Source organism: Dermochelys coriacea, chromosome 3 (assembly GCF_009764565.3).
Source record: "Dermochelys coriacea isolate rDerCor1 chromosome 3, rDerCor1.pri.v4, whole genome shotgun sequence".
Taxonomy (NCBI): Eukaryota; Metazoa; Chordata; order Testudines; family Dermochelyidae; genus Dermochelys; species Dermochelys coriacea.
The window spans coordinates 157,222,514-157,242,711 of record NC_050070.1 but is presented as its reverse complement, the minus strand read 5'-3'; the positions used below and the strand labels follow the sequence as shown (position 1 = coordinate 157,242,711).

The 20,198-nt window shown below is 41.6% G+C and overlaps 1 protein-coding gene across 1 annotated transcript in view; it reads left to right on the top strand.

Moving 5' to 3' along the window:
- ALK (ALK receptor tyrosine kinase) overlaps positions 1-20,198 on the top strand; it is a 553,261-nt gene that overhangs the window by 222,808 nt on the left and 310,255 nt on the right. Inside the window, exon 4 of the mRNA XM_038395333.2 lies at positions 11,561-11,762. Within this exon, the coding sequence (XP_038251261.1) occupies positions 11,561-11,762 (202 nt within the window). The remainder of the gene's footprint in view (positions 1-11,560; positions 11,763-20,198) is intronic.

Sequence of the window (20,198 nt, the reverse complement as noted above, 5' to 3'; positions counted from 1 at the left end):
GAGTGAATAATTGATTTTTTCAGTTTGGTAGCCAAACTGAAAAATTCCCTAAACATTTGGTTCATTTCAAACCCAAATTGATTTTTTGTTTGTATGTTTCCCTATGAAACAAATGAAAAACAACTTTTGTTTGGGTTGAATTAAATGTTTAGAATATCAATTTGAGTTGTCACACTCAGCCCCCATGAACAATGGGTCAATCTGCCAGTGCTGCCCAGAGGATTCAGGGGGCCTGGGGCAAAGCAATTTTGGGGGTCTCTTCCATTTAAAAAAAAAAGTTAGTTTTGCCACCCCAAGCGGCGAAGAAAAAAGAAAAACCCAAGTCGTGCTGCCGAAGAAAGAAGATTGCTGCAGAAGAGTGAAGCGAAGCAATTGAGCTGCTGCCAAAGTGCCGACAACGAGGAAGAGAGGGACTAAAAGACCCGCTGCCAAAATTGCCCCCCGCCCTGTATGGGGGGCCTTGAGCACATTGCCCCACTTGGCCCCCTCCTCTGGGTGGCCCTGCAATCTATCTGCACCCTCTCCCTCCCTGTAACACTAGGCCTGGAGAAGGGAGTGATGAACCCTCTGGAAGTGCCCTCATCAGGCCTGGGAAGGGGGAGAAGGGGACTCTGCAGTGGCTGTCCCCTAGGGATGGAAGAGGATAGTGAAGTGTACCTGCAGTAGAAGACAGAATCACCTCACTGTACACATCTTGGGAACTTTGTAATTGTAATAGAGAGAGAGGCATACATGTGCACATGCTCTGGAGGTAGATAGGGCGGTTCAAAAAATAAGGAAAGGCCAAAAAAAGAATTTTTTTTAAAACATGAATTTTAGGGCCAACCTCTTGATTATTTAAGGGGGTCTGACTCACGATTTTTTAATTCTTAGGGTTGACAATACTGCAGCCTTTACTTGTACAGCCAAATCCTGACACAAAACAGGAGGATATGCGGATGAGTATATGGTATTGATTTTTACTCCTCTCCTGCTGCACATCTTTCTCCAAGGGAATAACTCACAATAACAGCTCCTTATTAGATGAGGAGGATAGTGACATTGCTGCACAGTCTGACTTGTTGCAATGCCCAGTCTGTTCCAGCAATGAGTCAGTTTAGAAACTGCGTGTTGGTTTGCCATCAGCCTCCTTAAGTTTAAAGCTCTTAGCCTGCTGAGCATAATGACATAACCAAGCTCAAAGGAAAAGTGATAACTAGAGGTCCAGTGTTAGACTCCCTTTCTTATTCTCCCATTAAAGTGCACACAGGGACGGTGAAGCCTTTAAAACAGGTTCTCAAAGTGGGGGTTGGGACCCATGAGGGGATCGCAAAGTTATTACATGGGGGGGGGGTCTCAAGCTGTCAGTCTCCACCCCAAACCCTGCTTTGCCTCCAGCATTTATAATAGTGTTAAATATATTTAAAAGTGTTTTTAATTTTAAGGGGTGGTCACACTCAGAGGCTTGCTATGTGAAAAAGGAGTCACCAGGACAAAAGTTTGAGAACCGCTGCTTTAGAAAATGTATTTGCTGCCTCTTTGTTTGTATTGACAGAATAAACACATACTATTTAGCTTTCTCTGTTGCCTCTTCTTCCCAATGCAAGATGAAGCAACCTCTACTCTCATTTGTTCTCTGAAAGGTGGACCTGAGAGTGACTTGCTGTTTGCCTTTGTCCGTAACAAAGCAGAAAATGCATGATGGCTGATCTGCTGTGCAAGACTGAACTCTTTAAATTCTTTTTTTATCAGTCACTAGGAAGGTTTAATTTCAGTGTTGAATTTTAAGTTTTTAATTAACTGACTACTTTTTTCAGTTCACTGCTTTTCATCTGGGAGCAAACTCGCTACTGAATTATTTAGGAATTGGGCCACAACAGCATCTGGTTCTAGTTCCTATTACTGAAGGCAATAGCTGGCAATTTAAATTTTCCCCTTTTCTTTCTCTCTGCTTTAGAAATCTTAGTCTCAATTTTTCAAATTGTAAGCTCTTTGGGGCAAGGGTGGTCTTTCTTTTATGTATGTACGGCACCTCGGTCTCTGACTCTATGGTTTGTATTGCAGTAGTACCTAAATGCGTAAATAGCAAGGATAGAAAAAACAGGCATTTATTTTGAGTTCATATTCAGTTCATGCACTATTCTTTAACCGTATGGCAACACGGAAAAGCTGTGAATGAAGCTATGTGTTGCCTGAGTTCTGATGCTTCTCACTTATGTATACTAGCTTTAGGCTCCCTTTTGGGGGATATGTGGGGGCCTTAATAGAGATTGGAGTGTATTTTCTCCCCCCCTTCACTTTTTCAAGCTGATGTTCCTGGAGCTCTGCCAAAGTTTGCAAAGGTCATGGCAAATAAGTTGTCAAATGCATGAAGGGATTTATATGAGTAGCTGCCTTGTACACAAAAGGAGTGTTACCTGGGGAAATTTCCCTGCAAGGTCAATGGGAGAAGAGAGCCCTCCTTGATTTTATATCTTTATTTTGCTTTAAATAATTCCTGAATCTTTATCTTTATATTTAGATCATTAGAAATGACTTACTGAGAGTCAGCATGAGATATAGTCAAAGCAAGAGCCTAACAGTTGAGGCTCTAGGATTTCATTTCCACTTTTAGTCTCGGGCTCACTTGAATCATACAACACCTTACTGAACCTCCCAGTGCCTCACGGTACCTATTTGTAAAATGGGTATAATACTACACCTGGTATGAATTTGTGATGGTTGTGATAGCATTCATTAATTGCTCTGACATTATGTGAAACATGCTAAATGCCTACAAAGCACTGTATTATGGGTGACATCAGGCCTCATTGACTTCATTAGGTTCAGGATTTCTCCGTGTTACTCAAAGAATAGGAATAGCTCTGCTCAGTGGTTTGTAATAATTTATAGCAAGCTTTCATCATGTGTTTTAGGCCCTAATGCAGCAGAACATGTAGGCACATGCACATCTTTTAGTATGTGGAGTCACACTGATGTTGGTGGGGATATTCACATACTTATAGTTAAGAACATTTCAGTGGTTTGCTTTAGTGACTGAAATATCCCACAGCTAACCTTAGACAATCAAGAACTATAGAGATCCATACCGATGCCTTTTCTCAATGGTGCAACCCGAATGATTTTTTTTGCCTCCACCTCTTCCATGTCTGTTGCCTGCTCCCATGTCCCTGCTTTTCAAAGCTGTTGTTTTATAGAGCTCCATTCATTGGCTTGACATTTTTTTTCTGTACAGCCCCCAATAAACATTGACTGTTAATAGTTTTTAAGGCTTTAATTTAATCTGGTGCAGTATTGCACTAATATGCGAAAGGTAATAAAATCCTTTTAGCAGTGGAGTTTATGTTCAGAATAAAAATCTATCAATTTTGCAAAGGGTTATAAAACTGCTACTTTATAATGGTGATCAGATTAAGTTAGTCTGTCTTTGTTTTGAGCTTTGCTTTTCCAGACGATAAGTTAAACTAACAAAACTCTGGCCTCTGGTAATTGGAGAGGAAATGTCTCTGAATTGCTACTTGGGATACTTTAATCTAACTTGAGTCTACGGAGATTCACTGGGTGTATATACAATTTGGTTTTGGTGTATTGGTTTAGTTATTTTCTTCAAGTAATGCAATCTGCCCACTTCATTATAAATTCTCATGTTTGCCATTATTTTTTACTTTTGCCCTTGAGCTCACTGGTGTCTTTAGTGATTATCACTGTATGATAATAGACTCATAGATTTTAAGGCCACAAGGGACCATCATGATCATCTAGTCTGACCTCTTGCACATTGCTGGCCATAGAAACTCACCCACCCACTCCTGTAGCGGATTCATAACCCCTGGCTGTGTTAGTGAATTTCTCAAATCTTGATTTAAAGACCTCAAGTAGCAGAGAATCCAACATTTACTCTAGTTTAAACCTGCAAGTGACCCATGCCTCATACTGAAGAGGAAGGCAAAAACCCAGGGTCTCTGCCAATCTGATCCAGGGGAAAATTCCTTCCCAACCCCAAATATGGTGATCATTTGGACCCTAAGCATTTTGGCAAGACTCAACAACTAGACACCTGGGAAAGAATTCTCTTTAGTAACTCAGAGCCTGTCCTATCACTGGTGGTTGGGGTTGTTTGCAACTAGCAGTCACAGATTGGCTACATGCCATTGTAGGCAGTCTCATCATACCTTCCTCTCCATAAACTTATCAAGCTCAGTCTTTAAGTCAGTTAGGTTTTTTTTTTTTTGCTCCCCTTGGAAGGCTGTTCCAGTTCTTCACTTCTCTGATGGTTAAAAACCTTCACCTAATTTTGAGCCTAAACTTGTTGATGGAGTTTATATCCATTTGTTCTTGTATCCACATTGGTGCTGATCTTAAATAACTTCTTTCCCTCGCTGGTATTTATCCCTGTGATGTATTTATAGAGAGCAATTCTCTCTCCCCTCTGCCTTCTTTAGCTTAAGTAAACAAGTCAAGCTCCTTGAGTCTCCCTTCATAAGGTATGTTCTCCATTCTTCTGATCATCTGAGTAGCTCTTCTCCGCACCTGTTCCAGTTTGAATTCATCTTTCTTAAACATAGGACTCCAGAATTGTACACAGTATTCCAGATAAGGTCTCACCAGTCCCTTGCATAATGGTACTAACACTTCCCTACCTCTACTTGAAATACCTTGCCTGATGCATCCTAGGACTGCATTAACCTTTTTCACAGCCGCATCACATTGACAGCTCATAGTCATCCTGTGATCCACCAATACACCCAACTCTTTTTCCTCTAGGGTGACCAGATGTCCTGATTTTATAGGGACAGTCCCAGTATTTGGGTCTTTCTTATATAGTTGCCTATTACCCCAACCCCCCATCCCAATTTTTCACACTTGCTATCTGGTCACCCTATTCTCCTCCCCTATCTCTTCCAACTAAGTCCCCACCTTATCAAAAATTCTTGTTTTTAGTCCCCTAAGTACATAACTAAAATGTAAATTTAGTATAACTCCCTTCATCCTGAAGAGCTTTAAAACATCATGGAGTATTGACTTCAGTGAAGCCATATCTGTTTTACACCAGCTGAGGATCTGGTTCCATAGGTACATTGTAAGGAGAACTCACATCCCCTTGGTAATGCTTCCCATTATAACCCCCTTATTTTCCACTGTAACTTTTTCTGTTTGGGCTGAAATCTTCCATGCTTGGTGTCTGCTTCAGAGAGGTCCCTCAGAGAAGGTATGGATATATTTCCCTTGTTTATGGACATGAGGTCATTCACCAGAGCAACCAGTATGCCTCTACTGTACCCTGGTTTGAAGACTGACTGGGAGGAATCCAGGATACAAGCAACTGAGAAGATGGATTGACTGGTTTTTGTTAGTTTTCTCAATTAGCTTGCTTTAAAAAAGGTTGAAGACTAAGTGGCAGCTGGCAAAGTGCGGAGCGATGGTTACTTTAGTCCACCCACAGTGCTTGTTTTTAAAAAAAAAAAAAAAAAAAAAATGGATGGTAATTCTCCTCATCAAAGGTGATGTTGACAATTAGAAGGGGTACTAAATGTTCCCTACATTCTTCTAACAGCCATAAAGTGCAGGGGTCAGAGTTGCAGGAGGTGGTTCTGCTGTCAATGCTTCCATCTACATGTGCACACGTTGGACAGAAGATGTCTTTCTAACTTCCAACCTTGCAGATGTCTTCTGTCCAACCTGTGCGCATTTGATACAGAAATCACCGAGGGGGAGCTCTGCAATGCCTTTTGGAAAAAGTTACTTTTCCAACTAAGATTTCACTTTAAATGGGATGGGATTAATATCTCTAGCACAAATAAAGTTGTCTGTAATCTCGCTTCATTGATGTTGCCTCTCTTAGTGGCAAAGAGGAAGTACTGCAAAATACCTGAAGGTTAGCATGGGGTCTAGGTAAATTTCGGTTGTACAATGAGCAATATGGCTTCAAAATAATGAGCAAAAAAGGCAAATTACTGTTTGGAGCTCTGAGTGAGTCTGCTCTGTTCTCCTGAGCTTGTGCACTCTTCAGAATTCATGGATAAAAATGAATTTAGTGCTCACTGTTAGATTCCCAATGCCCAGCCCTGGAGTGTTCATTCTCTCTCTCTCTCTCTCTCTCTCTCTCTCTCTCTCACATATTTACAGATTCAACAAAAAAATCTCACGGTGCATACTTATCTACCAATGTGCCTCAATCCTGTTCTGAAGGGACCAGTTTTGAGAAATGAATTCACACTCCTTGCACAATCACTCATTGGTATCTCAAAGAAAAGTGGAATTTCTGTCCAGTAGATCAGATCTGTTCCAACAGTTCAGTTCACACAGGCCATCAAACAGCTGCCAGGTGATAATGATTTGGTCTGCATCTTCTAGTGCATTCTTGTCTAATCGGTGTAAGTCTTTTCATTTGTACGCTCCTGGGGATAAATACTGTGGTTTAGACAACATTTGTGTCCTGTATTGCACTGAACACTCTGATAGTGATGATTATTAACAAATAAATATTACTTTCAGTCCCAAATAATCCTAGCTGAATTTGAATTAGTGAAGACAACAATATGCCATTACTAATCCCTTGAGCTGTCATTTCCTTCTCATAGTATGAATTTTAAAATACTGGAAACAAACCTCCAACCATTAGGCAGTAATTCTTAGTGCAAGATTTATTCATCTATTGAATGTTGCAATCATTAGAGTGCTATAAATACACTTTAATGTCAGTTGAAATAATTCTCTTGTGCTTATTCTTAAATATCTTTTTCTTGCAAGGTGTGGAGTGACAGACAATTAATGCAGACACTGTAAAAGGAAATAACCAACAAAGATGGAGAAACCCATTATGGGTTGACTGCAAATATTAGAAAGGTGGAGAAATCGTGCAGATACAAATCAAAAGCCTGAGCAAATTGATATTTAGGACTTTCCCATAGTGTGTCTCGGGGGGAGGGACATGCTGGAGATAGGGGGAAGTTTAGGAGCTGGTATTACAATGCAGACCCCTCACTATTTAAAACAAAAGAAAGAAACCCAGCTGAGTAATGTTACTAGCATATAATCATTCTAACTCAAAAATTGCACTGTTTCAGCAGTGGGGTGTGTGATTGTAGGATATAGGCTGTGAAGCATTTTGGAATTTGTCTGGATGAAAGGCACAATTGCATTATAAGGTATTGTAGTGAAAGTGTGTGAAAGATATGTCTACTACTGCCCTCTGCTGGATAGAATTAGAATGGCTCAACCAAGTGTCAAAATCCTTAAACTGCAACAGCTTGAGGAGATTTTCTGTTCGCTCGAGTGGTAGTGGCTCATTCTTTTGGTGCAGGAGACTTTCTGTCCCCACTGCCCCCCCGATAGTTCTGAGTGATCCTAGTGACTGAGCAGCATAGTGAGAGTCATGCAGAGCTAAATGGCCCTGGATTTGAGACACTGTATTTGCTATATTTCTTTAGGGGATTACATCTATTCAATCCCAGCACTCAGTTGGCATGATAATAGTGTCAACTCTAGTTTAAGTGATGACTAGTTAAGCATGCTTTTGCATTGTTTCACTAGTGAGTATACCGTATTCTAAGATGAAACATTAGTGTTTCAATCATCTTCACCAGTTGCAAACTCTTCACATCACCCCCTGAGTATTAAATATGGGTTACTGCAACATATCAGTGCTTTATTAATTTTTTAAAATCCTACAAGTGGTAGAACATGATACTGACAACTTGTTCTATGAAGGGGCCTTTCATCTCAGTTTATATTCCCTAGATGCCCAACTATCAGTAGAAGTTTGTTTGAAGTTGCAGTGCTCTTTCTTAATAATTCCCCCTGCAAGATCCCCGAGAGCCTCATTAGAGTTGTAAGCTGATAAAGGAAAATAGCAGCCCAAGAAAATTACTGATGAAACCTTACAACCCTAAAGACCTACATGATGATCTGAGATACAACTTGCCACATGGACTTCCTCTTGCTGGAAAACTGATAAACAGATTAGAACCCAGGTTTGCCTGGGAACCCACCACGTGGAAAACAGTATATTTCCCTCTCACTCCCAATTAATAGGAAAACATCACTGCTATATAATGGCTCCTTAGAAAAGTTACAATCCATAACCTAAGAAGGATTTTAGACACATTCCTACTGATTTACTGAATTTACCTGGAATCGTACGGGTCTGAACTTTTGGACCTATCCTTCATGTGTATTAATGTGGCTTTGAAAAGGATCTGCATAATGTTAATAAATATTTAAATTGTGCAGTCTAAGGGCTGGTATATGCTACAGAGTTGACTGCATTGCTTAGGGCTTTGAAAAATTTCACTCCCTGTGTGATGTAATTAAGTTGACCTAAGCCCCAGTGTAGACTCTGCTAGCTCTATGGAAGAATTCTTCAGTTGGCCTAGCTACTGCCTCTCAGAGCTGGATTTAGTAAAGTGATGGAAGAACCTCTTTCATTGTAGTAGTAAGTGCCTACGCTGCAGTGCTACTGTTGTTTCTAGTGTAGACATAACCTTAGTAAGGGGTAGACTTAATTGGCTAGATGTATTATGGAGAGATGGGGTCTTCCTCTGAGACATTGGGTATTAGTCACTGCAGAAAGTAGGAGCTGATGGACCAAATGCTTTGTTATAAAATGGAGAAATCTTATGTACAGTCTGTTATCAGGGATCTTTAAAATCTACAGTGGGATACACGTTTTGCTTCCAGAATCTGTTGTGTGTTCACAGCTGTGTGTTCACAGCAAATCCATCACTTCTCACCTTCTGGAAATTCCAAAAGCACCACAGCCAAACAGAATTCTGAGAGTCCTTCCCTGAGTGTTTATGGAGTAGAATAGCTGTAAGAGCAGCACTAAGGTAAGTGCAGCATACAGTGTTGTTTCCCTTGAGGGAATTGTGCTTTCAGAAACCAAGATATGTTTATATCCTCTAAAAATGGTACATTACAGCTCCTGTGCTCTGTTTGTTGGGTAGCCTCCACAAAAGCACATTAAGAGGCTTTCCCTCATGCGTTTATGTACTGGTCAGAAGAGCACTGCTTTGGGGAGGTCCTCCAGCATGACTCTCAAGCCCTCACTTTGGAACAGTGCAGCGTGGGATCATTCAGTGCAGCCACCGTATAGTGCTGTGTATGGACTGCTCCATTGGTACGGCTCTGTAACCTTCATGTCAACAGAACTGCACACTTCAGTTCATAGGTAGAATTGAGCATAGGTGAAACAATAAGCAAGTGCTTTGGGGGAGAAAATCCTGTTAATAACAGCCCAAATGAAGGAGAGAAGTGACTGCCTAACATCTACCTCAAAGCAACCAGTAAGTATCTTTTCCTATTTGAGAGTCTCATTGACATTCTAAGTCTAGCCTTGAGTCTGGGCGCAAGAGTGATGCTTGCGTGGAAGAACTTTTCCCATACCTACTGCAAGTAACCAGTGAGGGAACCAAAATTGCCTTCTAATTTGTGATAGCTTTAAAATCCGACTCCCCATCCCAAGGCAATAAAATGAGCAAATGGCTCCCTGAATCTGGCAAGTTATCAGCAATTATTGCAGGGTTTAGTGTCTTTCTGCCATGAGTAGAAATCTCTGCTCTTTCATGTCACTGTGATCCCAGTGTTCTTGTGGGGGTGGAAAAATAAAGCTATGAGATTTAATACTGTAATTCTTGTTGTTCTCAACTATAGAGAGAGATGGGGAAGCACAAGGGTGATATATACAGTTACTATCTCTTTACTGATCAGCCAAATAAACAAACTCCCTTAAACTTTAGGAAATGTATTTGGTCTAGGTAGTGAGAAGACTTGCACTTCCTTAGACAACACTATCTGACACACTAAAGGAATAACAGTAATTCACGGATTCACTCTTTCTCTCTACTTGCTGCCCATGGAATCTTCTGTCACGAGGAAACTATTTTTGACATTTTACTGCTCAATGCTGCTTTCAAGACAGATATTTGCTAGCTAAAATTGATGTCAAGTATATGCTAGCTAATCTGTCTCTGGAGACAGTGTTGTCTAGTTGTCAGAGCAATGAACTGGGAGTCAGGACAGCTGGGTTCTATTCCCAACTCTTCCATTGATGTAGTGTGTCACCTTAGGCAAGTTCAGTTGAAAATTTTCAGAAGTCCCCACTGATATTAGGTGCCTAACTTGAGATAGTTAGGATCTGATTTTCAGAGGTACTTCCCTGTATTATGGGTGGTTAGCATTTGGAAAATCATATCCTTGTCACACTCTGGGCATCTGAGAAAGCAAAGCACCTAACATTAGTGAGCACTTTTGATAGGACTTCAGCCTCTTTGTGCCTCAGTTTCTTCCATCTGTTAAATGGGAATACAGAACTTGCAGAGTTACTGTGAACGTTAATGCCTACTTTAGAAAGCTTTTTGATGTCTATGATGTAAAGCCTTATGGGAATGCAAAGCAGAGGCAATGCGGGGGGAACATGTGAGGTCATGTGGCCCCCCCCCCCCACATTTGCTGCTTGGCTTGTACTGAGTATGCTCACATGGACTGAGCATGCTCAATTATATCTGCTGAAGCCACTGCCCTTGCTCTGCCCCACCACTGCCAGGAGATACGAGTCTTCTCTAGTGCAAAGTAGAATTTCCATGTTATCTCACAAGATAATGAGTGCATATGGTAAATCAGAAAATATTCTATATCAAAGACTTGCTCCCTTTTCTATTTGACTAGTGCTTGTTGTATGGAATATTTGGTAACTTGGTATCTGCCAAAAGAGGGTAATTTTGTTTACTCAAGGTGAGCTTTAATCTGCAGAGAGTTCATTCGCTCTGTCCCCCTGGGTAAGTCTGAGATGTTATTGAAATAGGATTAAATGAAGGTAGTTGATGTACCAGATAATAATCAAACCTTTCATGTGGATTAAGTTCATATAAAATTAATATGTCAGAATAAATGGCTGAAGCAATAAAAATATCAAGCATTTAGCCTGACATGTATAGCTTTGAATATACTGTGTGGTTTATAAGAGCACAGCAGATGAATTTGTGCTTTCTATTTATACAGGAAACATAATCACTGTAAGCTTTGTTTAGGGTGTGAATACAAATGGGGCCACTGACAGAGCTCTAACATAACCCAGCCTGTCAAGTTGGGACCCTATTCTAGAAAGATCAGAACCATGAACTTTGGATCTAAATCACACGCATGAGAAATTTGAAGAGGGGAAGTCCACAAGTGAGACTCTCTATTAGGAAAACTCTCAAATGTTTGATGAATCCTAATCTAGTCCAGTTACCTGCAAATGTAGTGTTTTCCCTGCAAAATTTTCCATGGTGTTGTCCACTCTACATACATTTTAAATGTCAAGCAATGGGTCAATCGTTGCTTCAATTCAGTACTGATTCTCAGAGGAAGCAGAGTAGCAGCCGTGTTAGTCTGTATCCACAAAAAGAAAAGCCATCCGATGAAGTGAGCTGTAGCTCACAAAAGCTTATGCTCAAATAAATTTTAGTCTCTAAGGTGCCACAAGTACTCCTTTTCTTTTTTTTTTTTTTTCAGAGGAAGGAATTTGTAAAACACTGTGGACTATCGCGGGGTGTGAAAGGCACTGTTTTTTTAAACTCTTATTCCCTTTTTTTCCCCCTAGGTTCATTCCTGTTCCTCAATACATCAGAAAGCATGAGCCCCATCATCTTGAGCCCCTGGCTGAGGAGCAACAGTGAGCAATGCACTATGCAGGTGTCTGTGTACAGGCATCTCCAACAAAGTGGGGACTATATTGCTCGGCTTCTCCCTGCTGACGAAAGTAGCAGTGAAATCCTGTTGGCCCCAAGTCAAGAGAAACATGGGTAAGTCCCCTTTCTAAACCAGAATATTGCTTTTGCTGGTTTTGATACTACATTATCAAAAGAACGTTGTATTGCAGTACAAGGTCTGTGCACTTAAGTGGTACGTATGTCACACCGTGTTCCAACATAAAAACTGTTAATGTGCTTGGATCTCCTCCTATTTCAAAGAGGACTAAATCGCCTTCAGCCTGATGCACAGGAACAGTTGGTCTGCGGCAGGCTACTGTAGGGTAGATTCACACCCCAACTTATGACGAACTAAATGTTCCTGCAGACAAGCCCTACATTTTGTTTAGTAGAACCATTATACAGTTTGTGTCAATAAATGCATATTTATGGTAACATTCAGTTGTTATGCAATTTTTCGTTGTCATGACCACAGCCTGAAATTTATCTATTTGTTATGAATTATGCATAATTTTACCATGACACAATCATATCCATGCTGATTAGCCCCTGTAGATGGCTCAACCACCACTAGAGTGGGACAGAGCACCACGCTCAGTGATTGTGGGTCACACAAAGTCCTAGTGCGGGTTCCCTGTATGGGGTGAATTTCACCCATTGTACCCTAGTTCCAGGTAATAGTAGGCCTATGCAGAGCCACAAGGAGACTCCCTCACTCCAAGGTTCAAAGCTACCTGCACAATCATTCTCCCATTGCCTTCTTTCCCCGTTCCCTTCACTACTGTGCTTAGACTGTGCAGAGGACCTTCCAGAGACTGTTTTCACGTTTGGTCCCTTGATTGTGTGCACGTGCATATTTTTTTATACACCTGTTAATTGTCTTTCTTAAAAAAAAAAAAAAAAAAAAAAAAAGTGAGCTCTTGCATCACCAGGGATTTCAGTGCCATTTGTCAAGAAGAGCTTTAGATCCTTCTGGGCTACAATTGGCTGAAATATTTCCTGTTGGTGTAATTAAGATTAATTGTCAGTGACGTCTCAATTTGTCAGACTTCCTATGCATTTTCTTAGGCTGTGGCTAGCACCAAAACAGCAGGACTGTAGCTGAACAAATGTAGTCTGAATGGTTAAATGTGCTGGTGATTGTTTAATTTAGAATGTAATCGGAATATATATGAAGCTAACATTCCCTCTGTTCTAGTTATTGATTTTCACCTCTGTGCCCCAGAATGTGCATTAAGAAACGTAATTTGTACCAAGCATCTTAAACTACTTTGTTTAATGTAATATATTAGAGAGAGTGATTATTATATCAAGTCCTGCTGGTTTATGCCAGTAACAAGACATGGTGGTTGCCTGATTACTGGGTAAAACAAACTCAATGTTTTTCAGTAACAAAAGGAGAATGTGCAATAAAAAATCTAACCAGAGACAACCTGACTCACAGGAGTGGGCTGAATAGTTGTATTTCTACTATTATACATGGTCTTTAAAACTGAGAAGGAGAGCTAGTGTGCAGATCTAGATTGTGCTTAGTTCCAGCAATATTATCCAACTTCTAAATTACTCCTGATGTCTGGGGAAAGATAACTAGGGGAGCTGCAGCAGCTGTCTTCTTCACTGGCTCTTTGAAAATGCTTTTATTCTGTGTCATGGCTAATAAACATGCTTTGTGCAGAAGTACAGCCTGTGTTGGCAATGCCACTACTACTTCACATTTGTAAGGTATACTATTGTGTTAAGGTGCTTTGCTGTACTGCACATAGGCTCTTTAATTTTCAATTTTCACCATTTAAATTAAGAAAATGTTGAGAATAATTAAATTTGGGGGTGGTAGGAAAAGCATGCCTAAACTAGTGAAACAAACTGTGTGTGTGTGTGTGACTGGCATCTACTGGAGACTATCAGAACTGCTCAACTAGATACCCTAAACCCTATACTGCTAACAGCTAATGGAGCATCATCTTGCTGAAGTGGGGGACCTGTCCTTTTAGAGCACGAAGATTTGAGTAGTATCTTGGCTGTTGCTGAGAAGTTCCAAATTGCCAAGTTATGCATCCTAGATGGCTACTAATTTGTTAAACTGTATTAGCATATATACCTGTCTGTGAAGCAACAGTGCTGGCACTACAGCAATTCTTCACTCAAACCTCTGTTCACGAGCTGAAGACAGCCCAGCACAGCCCTACAGATAGCTTTCCCAAGGTGCGTGTATCTGATTGTCCACTCACTTTTCCCGAGTGTCAGGCAGAGCAAATTCTCACTCTTCCTAATACAGCTATCGAATAATCTACCTTTCATGTTTGTAAAGTACCTATCGCCTTGGTATCAAATGGAGCAAGGAGCACTCAGTAATTAGGACAGGATCTATTAAGATTTTCTGTTCTGCGTAGGTTCTTATACACACTCATCACTAAGGTTAAGATTTTGTCGCAGGGATTTTTATTAAAATTCACAGGCTGGACACAGACAATAAACCTCAAGTCATGGAAGCCGGAGCCCTGCAGTGCAAGGCTGAAATCGAAGCCCATGGGGGTGGGGAGGGAAGAGAAGCTGGCTGTCTGAGCTCTGCCGGCCCCTGGGGGGCTGAGGCGGGGTCACAGAGGTCGGTTAAAGTCATGGAATCAGTGACCAAATCATATCTTTACTCATCACCATTGTATGTGAGCACTGATTTCCCCTCTGGTTTCCTTAAGGGTAGAAAGGAGATGAGCTGCCAGGATCTCAGCGCTGTAATTGACTATGAATCCTCCCAGCACCAGTGGGAAAAGCTCACTTACTTCCAGTAGTCAACCTCCAGTTTTTTTCACCCACAGATAACCACCAAATGATGATAATTAGGTGTCTACCTACCTGTCTGCACCCCCAAATTATCTGAAAATTGGGCCCCATAGTAGGTAGAGAAAACATGTTTTAATGCACTTGAAGGGCAGCCTGATAGATTAATTTCAAGTCAGATTTTCTCATCTCTCAAGCAGCTCATAATGTCAGCTAGTTTCTTTTTTTTTCCCCTGTAGCCGGAATTACACACGTTAATATCTGATAAGGTCTTCACAGTTCATGTACATTGACAGGAGGGAGAAGAAAGTACTGTCAGGTACTACTCTTTGATTAGGTGGCGAGCCAACCAACCAAAGCTGCTTGTTGGCAGGTTGTGGAGTAGGCATTAAACAGTAGAAATGTTAAACCGTGAAACCTTTTTAACGCTATAAGGGAGGAACAGCCCTCTTCACTCATCCAATATGCAGTTTGCAAGCAAGACCCCAGCCTTGCAGTCCTCATGCACAATGCTCCCATTGAATTGATGGGTTTTCTGTGTGCATAAAGACTGCTGGACAGGGTAAATGATGCACTTCTCACCTCCTTTCACTGCCTTTAGTGTGGACTGTGTACTTCCGGGGACTGTAGAGTCATAGAAACTGCTGGATTACAGAATAAGAGTCACTACATTACACCGATTATCATGCGTATTGCCTGTTGTATTTCTTGCTTATTTGTTTTATTTGGCTGAAGTTGTCATCCTTTTCATAGGAAGAAAACTAAGCAGATTTGTATAGCAATGCATTTTGATGGGACGAGGAGGGTAGAAGAGCCCCTGTGGGAAGAATGGGTCAAGAAGGATAGACACTTTGAACAGTGCATGGATAATGGAACTTGGATTCTGAGGCTGGGAATAGGCTGAGAATAAGGAAGCCTCTTAATCTTTTATGCAAAAGCCCTATGCAATATAATAGTAAATAACTTCACTATAGAATGTTTGTAACATCCTTTATAAATTAATGGAGATTACATCCCTGTTCCATAACTCTAGGATGTGTGTGTTTATGCCATATAGTGAAAGGCTCTCATTCTCCACTAAATTCTGTAGATTTTTTTGAAGTAACTTTAGTAGAACAGTATTGTCTGAATTCTATAGGAAGCTTCTATGGGAGTGATACAGTACTGTACACTGGTTTCAGAGTAGCAGCCGTGTTAGTCTGTATTCGCAAAAAGAAAAGGAGTACTTGTGGCACCTTAGAGACTAATAAATTTATTAGAGCATAAGCTTTCGTGAGCTACAGCTCACTTCATCGGATGCATTTGGTGGAAAAAACAGAGGAGAGATTTATATACACACACACACAGAGAGAACATGAAACAATGGGTTTATCATACACACTGTAAGGAGAGTGATCACTTAAGATAAGCCATCACCAACAGCAGGGGGGGGAAAGAAGGAAAACCTTTCATGGTGACAAGCAGGTAGGCTAATTCCAGCAGTTAACAAGAATATCAGAGGAACAGTGGGGGGTGGGGTGGGAGGGAGAAATACCATGGGGAAATAGTTTTACTTTGTGTAATGACTCATCCATTCCCAGTCTCTATTCAAGCCTAAGTTAATTGTATCCAGTTTGCAAATTAATTCCAATTCAGCAGTCTCTCGTTGGAGTCTGTTTTTGAAGCTTTTTTGTTGAAGTATAGCCACTCTTAGGTCTGTGATCGAGTGACCAGAGAGATTGAAGTGTTCTCCAACTGGTTTTTGAATGTTATAATTCTTGACGTCTGATTTGTGTCCATTCATTCTTTTACGTAGAGACTGTCCAGTTTGGCCAATGTACATGGCAGAGGGGCATTGCTGGCACATGATGGCATATATCACATTGGTAGATGCGCAGGTGAACGAGCCTCTGATAGTGTGGCTGATGTGATTAGGCCCTATGATGGTATCCCCTGAATAGATATGTGGACAGAGTTGGCAACGGGCTTTGTCACCTACTACAGGACAGGCCCAACAAAGAAAACAACAGAACGCCACTAGCCATCACCTTCAGCCCCCAACTAAAACCTCTCCAACGCATCATCAAGGATCTACAACCTATCCTGAAGGACGAGCCATCACTCTCTCAGATCTTGGGAGACAGACCAGTCCTTGCTTACAGACAGCCCCCCAATCTGAAGCAAATACTCACCAGCAACCACACACCACACAAGAGAACCACTAACCCAGGAACCTATCCTTGCAACAAAGCCCGTTGCCAACTCTGTCCACATATCTATTCAGGGGATACCATCATAGGGCCTAATCACATCAGCCACACTATCAGAGGCTCCTTCACCTGCGCATCTACCAATGTGATATATGCCATCATGTGCCAGCAATGCCCCTCTGCCATGTACATTGGCCAAACTGGACAGTCTCTACGTAAAAGAATGAATGGACACAAATCAGACGTCAAGAATTATAACATTCAAAAACCAGTTGGAGAACACTTCAATCTCTCTGGTCACTCGATCACAGACCTAAGAGTGGCTATACTTCAACAAAAAGCTTCAAAAACAGACTCCAACGAGAGACTGCTGAATTGGAATTAATTTGCAAACTGGATACAATTAACTTAGGCTTGAATAGAGACTGGGAATGGATGAGTCATTACACAAAGTAAAACTATTTCCCCATGGTATTTCTCCCTCCCACCCCACCCCCCACTGTTCCTCTGATATTCTTGTTAACTGCTGGAATTAGCCTACCTGCTTGTCACCATGAAAGGTTTTCCTTCTTTCCCCCCCCTGCTGTTGGTGATGGCTTATCTTAAGTGATCACTCTCCTTACAGTGTGTATGATAAACCCATTGTTTCATGTTCTCTCTGTGTGTGTGTATATAAATCTCTCCTCTGTTTTTTCCACCAAATGCATCCGATGAAGTGAGCTGTAGCTCACGAAAGCTTATGCTCTAATAAATTTGTTAGTCTCTAAGGTGCCACAAGTACTCCTTTTCTTTTTGCGAGTACTGTACACTGTTGGTATTGGATTCGTTGGGCAGTAAGAGAGCTAGTTGATTTGACTTTATGGGTTCATTTTTTGATTTCAGTCTATTCTGTCTTCTATTATACTGTTTTGTCTCTCAACTGGTAAAGAAGCAGCTTCAAAAGGTAAGGGAAGGAGAATCTGTGCAGTACTTATTGATCCTTCATAATAACGAAATCCATTATTCCATCTTGCTGATGCAATTCCTCCCCAGGGTACCTAGCAGCTTCTGATTGTATCAAATGCCACTAGCCATAGGTACTGTATTTTTTTTTCTGCTTGCGTAATGCTATAGGAATCCTTTCTCATTAACTTTTTCAAAGAGGGATTTCTTTTAAATATTGCAGGTGAGAAGATAGCATTTATGTTTTCAAAGCATATTAGCATATTTAGCGAAGCAGTATATTCTAGCAATCCGAGAATCTACTGCAAGTGAAGAACTTCTGGGTTCTAATTCTAGCTTTGTCTGCTGATTCACTCTGTGGATTTAGACAAGTCATTTCACCTCTCTATCTGTGTACCCATGATAAAAAGTACAGAATTTAATAAAATACATTAAACAGACTTGCACAAACACACAGAAAACTGCCGCATAATCTCCCCCACAGCCACCTCCCATCTCTCACTTAACTTCATTTAACCGTCCTTTCCTCCCCCCTCTTCTCATCTTGCCTGAAAAAGCCTAGGACAGAGGTCGGCAACCTGCGGCACGCATGCCAAAGGTGGCACGCAAGCCGATTTTTACTGGCATGCTGCTGCCAGCCAGGGTCCCGGCCGTTGCCACCGCGCCCCCGCTCAGCCCACTGCTGGCTTGGGTGAACGGAACCCCAAGCCGGCAGTGGGCTGGGCAGGCCGGCAGACCAGACCCCGGCTGGTGGAGGCTGGCAGACGGAACCCCAGACCGGCAGCGGGCTGAGCCACTCAGCCTTCCGCTGGTCTGGGGGTTCTGTCTGCCAGTGTAGCGTATTAAATTTCTCCCTGTAGGAATGTGCTACTTGCAGAGCACCAGGACTGGCAGCTGTAAATAGTACACCATAAGTAGCACATTCCTACGGGGAGAAATGTAATACACCACACCGGGGTAGGGAAGGCTGTGCCTCCCCAAACAGCCAGCCCACTTCCTGTCCCCTGACTGCCCCCCTCATAACCCCTGACCCATCCAACCCCCTCCCCCCCACTCCTTGTCCACTGACCACCCCCTCCCAAGACCCCCTGCCGCCTGACTGCCTGCCTCAGAACCATCCATCCATCCAACCCCCCCCCCCCCCCGCTCCTTGTCTCCTGACTGTCTCCTCCTGGGACCCCACCCCCCATCCACACCCCTGACCCCTGACAGGCCCCCTGGGACTCCCATGCCTATCCAACCACCCCTGTTTCCCGTCCCCTTACCATGTCGCTCAGAGCATCACAACTGGCAGCTGCAAGTAGTACACCATAAGTAACACATTCCTCTGGGGAGCAATTTAATACACTACACCTGGGCCCGCTCAGCCTGCTGATGGTCTGGATTTCTCAAAATATGTTCTCTCACCCCTTATCAAAAATTGCACTACAATTAGCTTAACTTAACTTAAAAACATTGTTTGTATATTACAGTAATCATTAAAAAAGTATAATGTTAATAAATACATAGGTTTGATGAAACAAAATAATTGTACTTATGTGCCTGTGCTTAATTTGTGTTTTCGATGATTTACCTTCTAAAAAAAAAAATCTTGCATGTCTCGCACCCCCAGAAAGGGCATCTCGCACCTTAAACCTTAAATTAGAGTGAATAAATGAAAACTTGGCACACCATTTCTGAAAGGTTGCTGACCCCTGTTCCCTTTCTGGCGCATATAACTTCACTTGAAATGGATTTCACTGATGTCAAGAGCAATAAATGAAGGAATCGCCAGCATCTGCCAGATTTGACCTTAGAGACTTGAAGTCTGAAGGTTATTTCTTGTAATAGTTTCTTTTTGCTTTTTTTAAAAAAAAAAAAAAAAAAAAAGCTGTACTGGTCTCTTTGATAGCTCCACAAGCTGAGAAGAAAGAAATTCTTGAAGCCCTTCAGCTTAAAAGAAACGTCCCCTTGCTAATTCCTTTTGTTATTGGTGGTAATATGAACCTATTTGGTGTCTCATCCTCTCTCCTCCCACAAATATCTCAAACCACTTTACAGCCACACACTAAGGGCTTGTCTACACTAATGTGTTGCGCATTTATTGGCCCATGGAGACTGTGCTTTAGAAATCATATCCCCATAGTGCTCATTGCTGCACTTTGTATACAAGCACTGAGCCTTACAGCAGTCCGTGAAAAAGGAAGGTAGCATTTTCTCTATTTTGCAGATGATTAAACTGAGCCACAGAGAGGTTAAGTTCAAATTTTTCACACTTAAGTGCCCATTTTAGCACCCAAATCTGTATTTTGACCCCAAAATAAGTGACGTGATTTTCAGAGCCTCCAATCGAATCTGTTTTAAAGTCTGGGATTTTAAAGCTCAGCTCAATTTTACCAAACCAAGAGGTTCAGATGAGAATCCAGATATTTGGGTGTTTGTTGAATTTAACCTGTTTACCCACTACTAATTTGTGATTTAAAAAGGGATGGGTGAATTCCAATCAATTGCAGACAGAAAACTGGAAGTCCTGTAACTTTTCCAGTTCTAGTCTTCTCCAACTAGTGATGCAGAGACTCAGCCAATCTCTCAGAAATGAAGTGACAAGGAAAATCATGAGACTGTTCTCCTTCCAGGAGAAACA